Source organism: Eleutherodactylus coqui, chromosome 8 (genome assembly GCF_035609145.1).
Source record: "Eleutherodactylus coqui strain aEleCoq1 chromosome 8, aEleCoq1.hap1, whole genome shotgun sequence".
In the NCBI taxonomy this organism is placed as follows: domain Eukaryota; kingdom Metazoa; phylum Chordata; class Amphibia; order Anura; family Eleutherodactylidae; genus Eleutherodactylus; species Eleutherodactylus coqui.
The window spans coordinates 144054408-144068316 of record NC_089844.1 but is presented as its reverse complement, the minus strand read 5'-3'; the positions used below and the strand labels follow the sequence as shown (position 1 = coordinate 144068316).

Here is a 13909-nt window from a genome sequence, read left to right as displayed (position 1 = left end):
TTGCATTATGACAACCTGCAGTGGCTACAATTTGCATTATCTGGTTCTGCAGCAGCTGAGGCTCGCAGTTGATATGCCGAATCAAGAGACTGACATGTACCTTCCCCTTCCTTTAAAGAGAAGTGCTGGAGTAGCTGAGAGGTTTATCATCATATAGAAATCCTGCTCAACTAGATCCCTATCAAATAGTATCCGAGAGCGGCGCTGGATCAGGGAGGGTTGTGCTAGGGGTGTAGCTATATACTGGTATGGGCGGTTTGGGAAAAGGGACACAGTCTCATGTTGGGAGGTGCCAGTTACACTGCCCATCACCGAAAAATACCCCTTACTGAAGAGAATTATAAGACCAGAAAACACCAGCAGAGTCCCCCGTATCAGCCCCCCCTCCGCATAGTCCGCATATCAGCCCCCTCCCAGAGTCCGCGTGTCAGCCCCCTCCCAGAGTCCGCGTGTCAGCCCCCTCCCAGAGTCCGCGTGTCAGCCCCCTCCCAGAGTCCGCGTGTCAGCCCTCCCCCAGAGTCCGCGTGTCAGCCCTCCCCCAGAGTCCGCGTGTCAGCCCCCCCCAGAGTCCGCGTGTCAGCCCCCCCCCAGAGTCCGCGTGTCAGCCCCCCCCCAGAGTCCGCGTGTCAGCCCCCCCCAGAGTCCGCGTGTCAGCCCCCCCCAGAGTCCGCGTGTCAGCCCCCCCCCCCAGAGTCCGCGTGTCAGCCCCCCCCCCCAGAGTCCGCGTGTCAGCCCCCCCCCCCAGAGTCCGCGTGTCAGCCCCCCAGAGTCCGCGTGTCAGCCCCCCAGAGTCCGCGTGTCAGCCCCCCAGAGTCCGCGTGTCAGCCCCCCAGAGTCCGCGTGTCAGCCCCCCAGAGTCCGCGTGTCAGCCCCCCAGAGTCCGCGTGTCAGCCCCCCAGAGTCCGCGTGTCAGCCCCCCAGAGTCCGCGTGTCAGCCCCCCAGAGTCCGCGTGTCAGCCCCCTAGAGTCCGCGTGTCAGTTCCCTCCAGAATCCGAGTGTCAGCCCTTCAGCACATCTAACCCCCCCCCCCCCCCCATCCCCTCAATCCACCCTGACAGGTGTCCGGCGGCCAGGAAGGACATTTTGGTTTCCCGCATCAGGCAGACATTACAATACCTGTCAGGATCATTATCCCCTCAGAGAAGGAACATACAGTGTTCGGGCTCCCGGTGACAGTGCAGCCATCAATCACCGCTCCCTAATGGTGGAGATTATAGAGTCCGGTAATGCTCTTCCCATCCCTCGCACCAGCCTGTTATCGGGGGCTCACACTGACAGCAGATCCCAGACCGGCCGCATCCCACCACATCCAGCGGGACACGAGACGCTAATTGGAGACTGCGCTGAAGGGCATTTACCCTTAATACAGCCATTACCGCCTCCACAGGGACGGTCACCCAGCTCTTCTGCCTTGTGAAGATGAGTGAAATGGTCTGCCCGGTCCGCCACCTCTAAAATAAAATGGGCAAAATCTTCTCTTTTCATCAATTTGTGGAGAACAGGCAGGAAGTGTCAAACTAAGCGACTGCCAAGGAGGCCACCGAGGGCAGGAGCCCCTAACGCCACCCACTGTTATTTGGGAATCAAATTTCAGTATATTATGTAGGAACTATATGGCGGTATTACAAGGGAGTACTATATGATGGTATTATATGAGATGTCCCCTTTACTAGAGCCCCCTTGTAAAAGTGTGTTGCGCCTTCTTTGGCTTTCAGAAGCGCAGCAGTTCATCATGGTATAGACTCCACCCAGTGATGAAATCGGTTTGCAGTAATATCGGCCCCTGCGGACAGGAAGCTTCTTGTAGTTGTCGCTGAATAGATGGAGGTGCTGATATGTTCTGATCAGCTGACAGGAAGGGGTCAGCGATCATGCTGCTTGAGCCAAATTCTGACTCCCATCAGCAACAGAAATCTGGATTCATCTGCCCAGGAGATGTTCTTCTGCTGCGCAGTGATACAAGTTTTCTGCTCTTTTGTCCCCCAGGAGTCTCACCTTTCTGTTTCTCTTAGGGACAATGGTGCTGGAACTGGTCGTCGGCTGTTATAGCCATCCATGCTAAGGAATGGCAAGTTGTGTATTTGGACATGTTATTTGGAGCACCAGTGTTGTATTTAGCTGCTCTTGACTGAACAGCACCTTTTAAACACACTGTGATTCCTGACATCCTCCTCTGACCCCTTCGGTGACAATTTGTTTCTATCCACAGGACCCCCTTTTGCTGGATGCTTTCCTCGATCACACCTTTCCCTCTATACTCTCCACACTGTTACATGAACAACCCCCGCCAGAGTTGGCAGTGACATCCCGGCCCCTGTAGTCCAGCACCGATGACCGGGCCTCGTTGGAAGTCGCTCCGATCGCAGGATTTTCCCATCTAATGTGGATTTACACTGAAAACTGATCCCCAGAAAACTTGTCACGTGATTTTATAGTCCCTTTTACTGTGCGTGAATTCTATCACTTGCGGACCTTATGCTGCACCTCGGGGTCCCTGCTCTAATTTCCATCCAGGAAAGTGTCAGTCTGGAGAGGGCCGGGGTCTCTAATAAAGTGGCCAGTGTTCATTCTATGCACGAGCTCGGGTCACTCATCATGCCGAATCAGGTCAAAATGAAAAGTGAGCAGATTTCTAATTGTCATTAGTGTTCTCTGCAGGAGCGGCCCTATAAAGGGTTACTGGGATCCCGGGGATGAGTCGGGGAAGGGGCTGTCAGTCACGCACCGGCGGCACTGGTGGCCCCTTTGTTTGGGCTGGCCCCTCTGTTTGCCTTGTGATCCCTGCTTCTCTTTAATGCCACATGTTACAACCTTTGCTTTTACACCTATAGAAAGCTATAGGATTACACATCTGTGCACGGCGATACCGGAGCAGCAGAGCCCGATAACGCAGGCAGCGCCGGCCAAAGAAAGCAGCCGAAGACAAACCCCCACTATATGTTAGAAGGTAATCTGCTCTTATCTCGTCAAAACACGTAGGGACAACATGTGGGATTACAAGACGCTGAGATACGGCTGTCCTCATGCCAAGCGCCGGCACAATGGGGCTCATGTGCTCCTGCAGGTTCTCAAGTCAGGTGAACCCAAATACTGGGCATTACCCAGGCTTCTCTTCCTGATGGTTACCTACTTGTACCAAGGAGTTTTTAGCTTTTACAAGGACTGTCTGATACGACACAATATCTGATCAAAGAGCACCAATCAGGTAACATGTATATACACTGACAGACCAAAAGTCATGGGACAGGAACTAATATCGTGTAGGACCCCCTGTAGCCTGGCGACGTGCAGCAACTCAACGTGGCATTAAGCTTACAAGTAGAGGGCTGTTGTGCCATCTGGATAATCACCCACAGCTCCATGGTATTTGTAGGTTAAGGATCTTGGGTCTGAATGGACATCTCCACCACATCCTATTAAAACTCAATTGTGCTCAGATTGGGTGAACATAAAGGTTGCACCGTTCATATCAACTCTCCAGAATGTTTCTCGGACCAGTTCTGGCCATCTTAGGCCCGATGGCACGGTGCATGCCAACCTGCTGGAATATCTCATCATACATAGGGGTACATGAAGCCCATGGAGGGCTGTAAATGGTCACTAAGAAGTGAAACGTAGTAGGAACCAGCCACTGATGTGTTTAGGAGGACCAATGGAACCAAACCATGACATTAGAACCTACCGCACACCAGTATGGAACCACCACCAGTGACTTGTTGACCACTGGGGTCCATGTCTTCATGGGGTCTGCACCACATATGGTCCCTACCTAACCTGCATGGAATATGGCTGTGTTTTACATATACATGCATATAAACATTTCCATAAATCAGAATGCTGGGGGTTCCCGGTGGTCGTGCCTGTGTACATAATGTAATTTACCCATCTCTCTGATCGGGGCCGGAGGGACTCGCACAACACTGAGCTCCTCAACCCACCTTCATTGGGGGAAATTTATGAAACCCATCAATGTTTTGGTACTGTAGTTCGACTTACCGCTCCAAGCATGATCCTGAAGATGAGCCAGCGATGGGCCCAGATGACGATGCGTGACGGGGGCGTACGCTGTGGGACACGGGACAAGGACCAGAGTGGGCACAGGAAAACTCCCAGAAATCCCGTTTCCAGTAGCTGAGACTCCCATCCTACAGAAAGAAGACAAGAAGATGCCATAAACCAGGTGGGGACGTGGGCCGAGTCACGTGCCGCCCGTTATAACGCTTGGTTCGCTCTAAGAAGATAATTTATATACACAGGATGTGAAATCCCCGCATCCACAATCCTAATAACGGAGAACGTGCCAAAGCGATCCGGACAATGGGAGCGATTGTTAGCGGGTCACAATCTTATCTCACCATTAAATGCTTGATGTGAGTTCGGATTGCAAACTATATTTATTGCTGGACTTATTTAAAGGGCCAAAGACCTCCTTAGAGTTCTTGGTGTGAATATGTATGTATACAGCAGCGGTCTCCAAGGTGCGACCTCCAAAACTAGTCCAGGGCAAGATCCTAAAAGGGTTACATATGGAATTATTGGGTTGCATAAAGGTGAAATCCACAGTGAAAACCCGGAGCATGAACTGACGTGCTGTGGATTTGAAATCCGCAATGTAGGTCAATTTACAATGCTAATTAGTAAAATCTCATCCAATACGCTGCTACTGTAAATGCTGCAAATTTGCTGCAAACTCAGGAAGATCCAGAGTTTATGCCTAAGGGTACGCTCGCACGTAGCAGAACTAGTGTGGATTTGCCCGTGGATCTGCAGCAGACTTCACCCCTTTAACTGAAAGGCTGAAATCTGATGAACACCCGCATCAGTTCTGGTGCAGATCCACACCAAAATCTGCTGTGTGAAATACGCTGCAGATTTTGGCGCGGATCTGCACCACAATACGCTCCGTGTGATCCTAGGCTGATCTGTATTGGAATGTTCGCTGCGGACATTCCGCTGGAAATCAGCCCCATGGGGACCCAACCCAAGGGCTCTTGCACACGGGCGTATTTTCTGTCTATATGTACTACGGACTAAATATGGCTAACACATGGACCTATTAAAAGTAAATCAGTGTATTCAAATGTGTTTTTCTATGCGAACTGATCTTGTATGTAAAAGTAAAAAAATATATATATCGCAACTAGAGATGAGCGAACGTACTCGTTAAGGGTGATTTCGCAATCGAGCATCGCTATTTTCGAGTACCTGACTACTCGGGTGAAAAGATTCGGTGGGTGGTGGAGCGGGGGGTAGCAGTGGGGAACAGGGGGGAGCTCCCCCCCCCCCCCCTCTCCTCTGCAAACCCCCGGCGCCCACCGAATATTTTCCCCGGGTAGTCAGGTACTCGAAAATAGTGATACTCGATTGTGAAATCGCCCTTAACGAGTACGTTCGCTCATCTCTAATCACAACACATCCTATTTTCACTTGTAGTCACAAACCCAAATTGCCCATGGAAGTCTATGGGGATGTGAAAAAAAAAGAAACTCAGTGAACGAACATGTTACATAAGCGTGCGCTGCAATTATTACGCACGTTGCCAGGAGACCATGAAAACAAAAAAAAAGTGACATCAAATGGGCCTTACTGCAGTTTTTCTTTTTTGTGCACATGAAAGACGGATGGAACGCAAACATAAAAAAATCCACACACGTAACATGCACATAAACAGGCAGTGAAATGAGTCTGCTTGTTCATGGACTGAAATTGCGGATATGCCGGTGTGAGTGAGCTTTATAGCACCGTGACGGACACTAAGGAGGTATTCTGAGACCAAGGGCCCATTCACATGGGGGGGGGGGGGGGATTTTCTGTCTGTATTACGTCCATCTTTTTTACGGACAGCATACAAGACATTGATCTGTTTTGGCGCACTCAGACACGCGTTGTTTAATCAGATCATTTTTATTAAAAAGTTACATTTTTAAATACAATGACCACTAAATTTCACGGGCACGATAAAGCGTTTTACCGCTGTGTTAGCCGCAGTTCGCCGAATGTGTCAGCGATCTTGGACTGCGCATGACAGCGTATCTCACGCACGCTATCATGCGCAGTCTTTCTAGTTTTTTTTACGCGCGTATTATACGCAATGTATATACCCAAGTATGAATAGCTCCAATGTACTTTCATTGGGTCCATTCACTGCGTATTATGCACATGTAATACACAATTATATTATGCTCCTGTGAGCCCCAACTGTTTGGAGATCCAATGAGGTGACAGTAATGTTTGGCGCCCAATGTCTTGTATTACGGATGACAGAAGGACATCGGTCTTTGCGTTGTGTGATTCTTACCAAGCTGGTTTCCTTTTTTTCCTTTCCTTCTATGCAGTGAGTGTGAACAACTTGTGTACTGAAAAAGTTGACTGGTCACCCAGAAAGTGATGTAAGAGAGTGATTTTGCATAAATAAGGTACACTTATGGTGAAATTTGGTGGAAATGTCACCAAAGGAGCAACTTCAAGACCTTTGAAGAGGTCTAAGACGACTCGGTCACTACAAAGCCAGATGGATGAAGGCAGGAAGAGGTGATAGAAGTAAAAGGCTGTGTCTAGGTGACAGGGGAACATCGTAGGAGTCTACAGAAAGTGGTGTCTCAATGTAGTAGGAAGTGGAGTGCAGACTGAAAGAATGTTATGGTCTCTATCAGTGTACCCCAACTCCAGTTCTCAGGGACCCCCAACAGGCCATGTTTTCAGGATCTCCTCAGTGTTGTACAGGTGATGTAATTATTGTCAGTGCCTCAGACATTGCCACAGGTGTTCTTACCGTAGGATATCCTGAAAACATGACGTGTTGGTGGTCCCTGAGGACTGGAGTTGGGGACCCCTGGTCTAAATGCTACAAATTCCATCAAAAAGCCATTTATATTAAGGCGCAGCTAAACCCCATGTTACCCGGACAGAGGACCAATGGGGTAGAGCTGTTGGATCTTCCTATGCGATGGTGATGACATAACGTATGTAAGGAGAAGATCTGCATTCTGATTGCTTTACAGCTACCACGAGGCAGCCAGTTAGTGTTATGATGGAGTATAGCAAAAGTGGTGTGATTAGTGGGCAGTAAATGCGAAGAAAAATAAATAAATTTGTGAGCTCAAACGTCTCCAAGATAACGCAGACCTTCGGCGTCACTTTGTCGCTGCGTGCAGAAAGTAGATTCAGGACAATCATCTTCCGCTGCTAGAGCAGTCTGGACATGGCTGATCCTAACCCCATTAGTCATGCATCACAGAAGGGGAAATCGAGAATTAAAAGCAATCACAAAAAATGGCCATTACTTACTGGGTGAGGAGAGCATATAGATGCAGACCAGCAACCTATTAACTAAAGTGGGCTCATGTATCTTGGCCAACATCCAACCAATGCCTTGCACTTATTATCTATCATTCACATGCAGTGTGGCTTTAAGACTCCAGGGGGAGCCCAGGGTGGCAGTACCAATGTGGTTCACTGATGGATATGCAGGGCAACCCGCCGAATTATCATAGCGTCATTAATAGGTTGCTGGTCTGCATGGTGAACTACATATATCAGAATGGTCTGACACCCTGTATCCACTATGTGTGGGAGTATACACCAAGCATCCACCCCCCTCATTATCAAGAGGCGGTGTGAGTGGCTGTCTTATCGGTGTCCCTCACAGGTGTTATTGGCTCCTCCATTTGGTAGTCAGCTACCTGCATGGTGAGAGGAGGATGCATCTATCTGCACTCCTCAGTCAGTAAGTAACGGACATTTTCTGTGATTGTTTTTAACCCCATTAATCAGAAGCAACCAATGAATAAAACACCATTAATAGAAGCAATAATACAATCTGGGTTTCATATTATAACCCGGAGAACGGGAAGAGACTTGGCTGTCTCCAGGGAAGTTATAATTAAGGCTAGAGGTTCCCCAGCGAAGTACTAACGGCACGCTGAGAAGTTAGGAACTTTTGTTTCACTTTTCTCCTCTGTAAAGTCTATCATACAATTTTGGATTACATTCTACATTAAATGATCTGTCAAATGAGCAATAATTTTAGGGCGTGATTACAACAAAAACTGGCGTTATGAGCCATCCAAAATCAAAAATGCACTCTTTCAAAAGGTTTCCACATTTTGAGCCACTAGTGTATACTCGGGTGTTTGAGACTATGGACTGCTATGGGAGCGTGCGCACACCTAGCGGTCTGCCTGCATGCGCCACACTGACAGCGCTGGATCGGGAGCCGGGTAAGTATAAGAAATACCTCCCCGGACTCCATGGGAACTGCTGCACGGAAAATCATGACAGTTACAGTAGCAGCAAAGTAGATGAAATTTGGTCCACATGCTGCGGAAAACATTCGCACAAACCCCGTGTGGAAATTGACATGCAGTGCGGAATTTAAATCCATAGCAGGTCTATTTTAGCACCAGATATGCGGCCACCTCTTCTAAATGAGGGGGTGAATTCAGCATTTAAATCTGTACCGAATGGTGTGATCCTTGATGCAGACCTTCAGCTGCAGATCTGATGCAGAATGTCTACTGCTGGCATTCTGCAGCCAACCTGTTCCGTAAGAACACATGCCCTAAAAGTGGCTTACGGGCCTCTTACTGCACATGGTCCGAAGAGCAGGCAAGAGCGTTAGTAGGGACACCTGTTTGCGCAATCATCAGGTTGTGTGAAGCGGCACCCCATCAGCCACCGAATGAGCGAACCCTTGAACATTCATGCTCAGAACCTACAACCTTGCCCTCTGCCACGCCAAACAAGTCTACTTCTCGTCTCCTCACTATCCCATAACCCTAAAAGACTCGGACACTTTTCACTCTCTTCTCAGCCCAAAATTGCAGCCCCCAGTGTCGGATCTCAGTGCTAAAGAGCTGGCTGCTTACTTCAAAAAGAAAATCGACGGCATCCGGCAGGAAATAACCTCCGAATCCCAGACTAGCCCCGACCCTAGTCTCGTCAGTACTGCATCTAGCTCCTGTTCACTCTCTGTACTTAGTCCAACGACAGAGGAAGAAGTCTCCAGACTGCTCTCCTCCATTCGCCCCACCACCTGCGCTAGCGAGCCTCTTCCCTCACACCTCCTGCGGTCCCTTTCCCCAGTGGTCATCTCCCATCTCACCACTATATTCAACCTCTCTCTGACCTCTGGCATTTTCCCCTCCTCCTTTAAACATGCCATCATTTCCCCGCTGCTAAAGAAACTGACTCTTGACTCAACCGATGCTGCCAACTACCGACCCATCTTAAAACTCCCCTTCATCTTCCAACTACTAGAACGCCTGTTTTACTCTCGTCTTATAAGCTCTCTCTCAGAAAACTCTCTTCTTGACCCTCCACAGTCTGGCTTTTGCCCCCCTACACTCGACAGAAACCGCCCTGACTAAAGTGTAAAACGACCTCCTGACTGCCAAATCAAAGGGCGACTACTCCCTACTGATCCTCCTCGACCTCTCTGCAGCATTCGACACTGTCGACCACAAACACCTCCTCAGTATGCTACGCTCCATTGGACTAGAAGACACCTCCCTCTCCTGGTTCTCCTCCTACCTATCCGACTCCTTCAGTGTCTTCTTTGCTGGCTCTACCTCCCCTCCTCTTCCCCTTGCTGTTGGGGCCCCCAGGGCTCGGTCCTCGGCCCCCTCCTCTTCTCAATCTACACAGCCCCCATTGGACAGACCATCAGGAGATTTGGTTTCCAGTACCATCTCTATGCTGATGATACCCAGCTATACACCTCCTGCCGGGACATTACAGCAACATTCCCCCAGAACACCACCGACTGTCTGTCCGCTGTCTCTAACACTATGTCCTCTCTCTACCTAAAACTGAACCTCTCAAATACTGGCCTACTGGTGTTTCTGCCCTCCACTAACCGACCTCCTTCTGACATCTCCATCTCAGTGTGTGGCGCCACCATAACTCCTAGACAGCGTGCCTGCTGACTTGGGGTCATATTAGACTTCGATCTCTCCTTCATCCCCTACATCCAATCTCTGTCCCGAACCTATCAGCTGCACCTCAAGAACATCGCAAGAATCTGCCCTTTTCTCACTGTGGATGTGCTAAAAACGCTTACTGTTGCCCTCATCCACTCTTATCTCAATTATTCCAACTCGCTGCTGATCGGTCTCCCCTGCGCCGGACTCTGCCCTCTCCAATCCATCCTGAATGCAGCAGCCAGGCTCATCTGCCTGTCCAGCCGCTACTTGGACGCCTCTGCCCTGTGCCAGGCACTGCACTGGCTGCCCTTCAAATACAGAATTCAATTTAAACTCACTACCCGCATCCACAACACCACCCCCCTACATTGCTTCCCTCATCTCAATCCACCACCCAGCCCACAGCCTCCGCTCTGCTAATAAAATCAGATTAAGTGCCCCTTTAATTCGAACCTCTCATTCCCGCCTCTAAGACTTCTCCAGAGCAGCACCTGTCCTCTAGAACGCACTACCAAAAAATATCTAGGCAATCACTGACACACACAATTTCAGGCGTGCTCTAAAAACGCATCTCTTCAGGGAGGCATACCATATCCCCTAAGCCAAACCCCTCTGAGCTCCGCCTGATAACATGCTCCCTGTCCTACCGACTGCAGCTCCTGCTAGCGATAAGTAACCGGCATCTGCAGTCATACCGACTCTGCCACTATACGGCCTGACCATTGTCTAGGTGTATAGCATCCCTCACTCTCCACCTCACCATACCGTGCACATCTCCAGCCCCTTTACCTTCTGTATCACCCCATTACTTGTAATATCTAAGCTTGTTGGAGCAGGACCCTCGCCCCTACTGTTTCCATCAATTGATTACATCATGTAACCGTGGTCTTGTTCTATTTCCCCTGACTTGTAAGCGCTGCGGAATATGTTGGCGCTATATAAATAAAGATTATTATTATTATTGTACATCAGCTGACAGCAGTTTTTGCTGTGAATCATTCTGCGTGAAGGCCAAGAAAACGAGCACCGATACTGTTGATTAGCACCTGTAACATGGCTTAGATCAAGTCATGTAAAAAGAGCTTATGGCCTCCTTCATGCGGGCATATTTTCTTGTGCAAAATGCAGAGAATCGAACCCATTGATCTCAACGGGTTCATTCTGATTTCCTTTTTTCGTGTGCGCATTTCTATTGCATGCCAAAAAAATTGAACGATCTCTAGTTTGGGAACATTTGCACACCAAAGTGCTCCAAAGTAGCCTATGGGGGTGCGCAAATGCGCAACAAGATGCACAAAATACAGCGCAAAAGCACGGAGAAAAAAAACACATCTGGACCTCATTAGGCTAAAAAGCCTTATAGATCAGGGCGGGGGGGGGGGGGGGGCATGACGTTTCTGCGCAAAAGAGTACACAAAAAATGTGCCTATACATGCGCAAAAGTACTGCGTTCACACCACAAGTGCGATGTGCTGACGGGCGTGCTAAAACTAATATGCCCTTAAAGTAAACTGTTTAAAAAAACTTGTCAGAAGTTTTCTTCATTGATTGTCTGAATCCCGAGATTTCCTTCACTCATTAAAACAAACGGACAGGAAGCGTTCTTCTGAGTGCGGTGCCCATTCCGCTGCTTGGAGTGGAGTACAGGATCCAGAGGAAGTCTACAGAGTCCATACACGGCTTGTGACGACAGCCGATTGAGCACAAGGGTCGCCTGAGTGCTTCTGCCCTTTGTTTCAGTGATCGGCGCACATCTCAGCAGGCGCTTCCACATCCATAAAACATTCGCTGTCAGAAGTTTTTAAAAAGTTTAGTTATTACAGACGATCAGGAAGAAGCAGTCATTTGCCTGATCATCAGATCCTGGGAAGGTGGCTCCGATCATCCAACAAGCAGCAAACACTCATTAGTTGTCGCAGCCATCTGTCCCTTTAAATGGGGAGCTTAGTCTCAGTGCTATGGGAGCGAGAGGCTTATGGAGACCTGCAGCTTCCAGCACATGATTGTGGACCTGCAGATCTGTCATGAAGCCATGTAGTAGTAACTGTGTAAACACATGTAGAGGCTATTTTCCTACTTTATGCTCATATGACACGGACCTTCCAATATGCAAACGGAAGATTTGCATTGTAGATTCCAGGGAAGTTGATAAGAAATGCACCTGATTTGAATGGCAAAACATGGCGGTTGTATAACGGGGATGGGAGGCCAGACCCATCACCTCGGCCTACTACCTACTGAAGAATACCTCCCATCTGACGGCCGGAGAACAGGGATTTGCATAGTAAACGTTACCTGTTGTGTCACGAGTGTGCTGTGGGATATGGGATGAAATGAAGAATCATCGCCTGCTATTTCCACATAAATGTTCTATGGTACTTCCAATATGGCCGATTAGAATAACATGCAAAATCTAACGTGGGCTGATAGACAAGAGTAATCAGCTAGGTAGATAAAGTAGATTGACAGATAGATACAAGATAGCAAATACATAGATATCTACATACACTATCCTACCCAAAGTAATTGGACCCCTGAGCGAGAATCCAAAGTGTTTATTGCCATATGTTACTACTTAGTGGGGCTCCTTTGGCCCTAAGGACATCGGATATTCGTGGCATATTTTCTACTAACGTCTGATACCCTTCAGCTGGTACTTCCCTCCATTCATCCTGCAAATGTCTGGAGAGTTCTCTCAAAGAAGATGCATTCACAATGGTGCAAGGAGCATTATCATTTGAACAATGGAAGAACATTCTACAAAGTGACAGATCACACTACTCCATCTTCATGTCAGATGGACATACCTGGGTATGGACGACGCCTGGGGAACACCTTCTGCCTCAATGTGCTGCACCAATAGTTAACTCCTTGACGCAACATTACGTAACCTTTCGTCATGTGGATGGCGTGGGATCAGAAGGGAGCCTGCTCCATCTCGCAGCGGGAAACAGCTGTTACAGATAGCCGGTCTCCCGCTGCAACAACAGGGGTGCATCAAGACAGCAACCTCCGCTGTTAACCCCCTGCATGCCGCGATCTATGTAGATGGCAGCATGTAAAGGGTTCACCGAGGGAGGGAGCTCCCTCTGTGATGTCATTGGACTCCCGCAATGTAATCGCGGAGGGCCAATGGGTTGTCATGGCAACAGGATGCCAGATACAGGCATCCTGCTTTGCCATTGCCTATGATCGCAATTACAAGCAATAAGGCATTGCAGGACAGAAGCCCTGCAATGTCTTATCATAGCTGCTATGGATCAGGTCTACTTCAGGGACATAAAGAGTGTAAAAAAAACTTTAAAACATAGTGTAAAAAAAAGAAATTTGTTTTTTTAAATTATAGGAAAAAATACATTTTTTGCTCATTTTCCCTACTTGTATGAAAAAAAATTAAAAATTTATGAAAGAAACCTACATATGTGTGATATCACCATGTCCGTAATAATTTGCACCCGCTAATTATCCTGTGCAGCAAAAATTATTAAAAAAACAGAGGCAAAATGCTTATTTTTATTCATTTTACCTCCCAAAAAGGGCAATAAAAAGCAATAAACCAGAAATGATACCAATAAAAACTACAGCTCATGACGCAAAAAAACAAGCCCTCCCAGAGCTCCGCCCATGGAAAAATAAAAGAGTTATGCGACTTTAAATGCAACGGTGCAAAAATAATTAGAATTTTCTCAAAAAAGAACACTTATTGTGCAAAAGTGGAGAAAACTGAAAAACATTATAATGTTTTTGGTGTCGTTGTAATTGTACTGACCCGCAGAAACAATATATTGTGTCATTTACGCTGTATGATTGACGCTGTAAAAAAAAAAAAAAAAAAAAAAAAAATTTGAAACAATGCCAGAATTGATGTGTTTTCTCTCCCTGCTCTCAAAAATTAATAAATTCAAAAAGTTTTAAAATACATTATATGCACCCAAAAATGGTACCAATAAAAACCATAGTTCACCACGCAAAAAAACAAGCCCGC

At 47.9% G+C, this 13909-nt stretch overlaps 1 protein-coding gene across 1 annotated transcript in view; it reads right to left on the bottom strand.

Annotated features, from left to right (window-relative positions):
- LMF1 (lipase maturation factor 1) overlaps positions 1-13909 on the bottom strand; it is a 352396-nt gene that overhangs the window by 275691 nt on the left and 62796 nt on the right. Inside the window, exon 4 of the mRNA XM_066576613.1 lies at positions 3998-4146. Coding sequence (XP_066432710.1) covers positions 3998-4146 — 149 coding nt within the window. The remainder of the gene's footprint in view (positions 1-3997; positions 4147-13909) is intronic.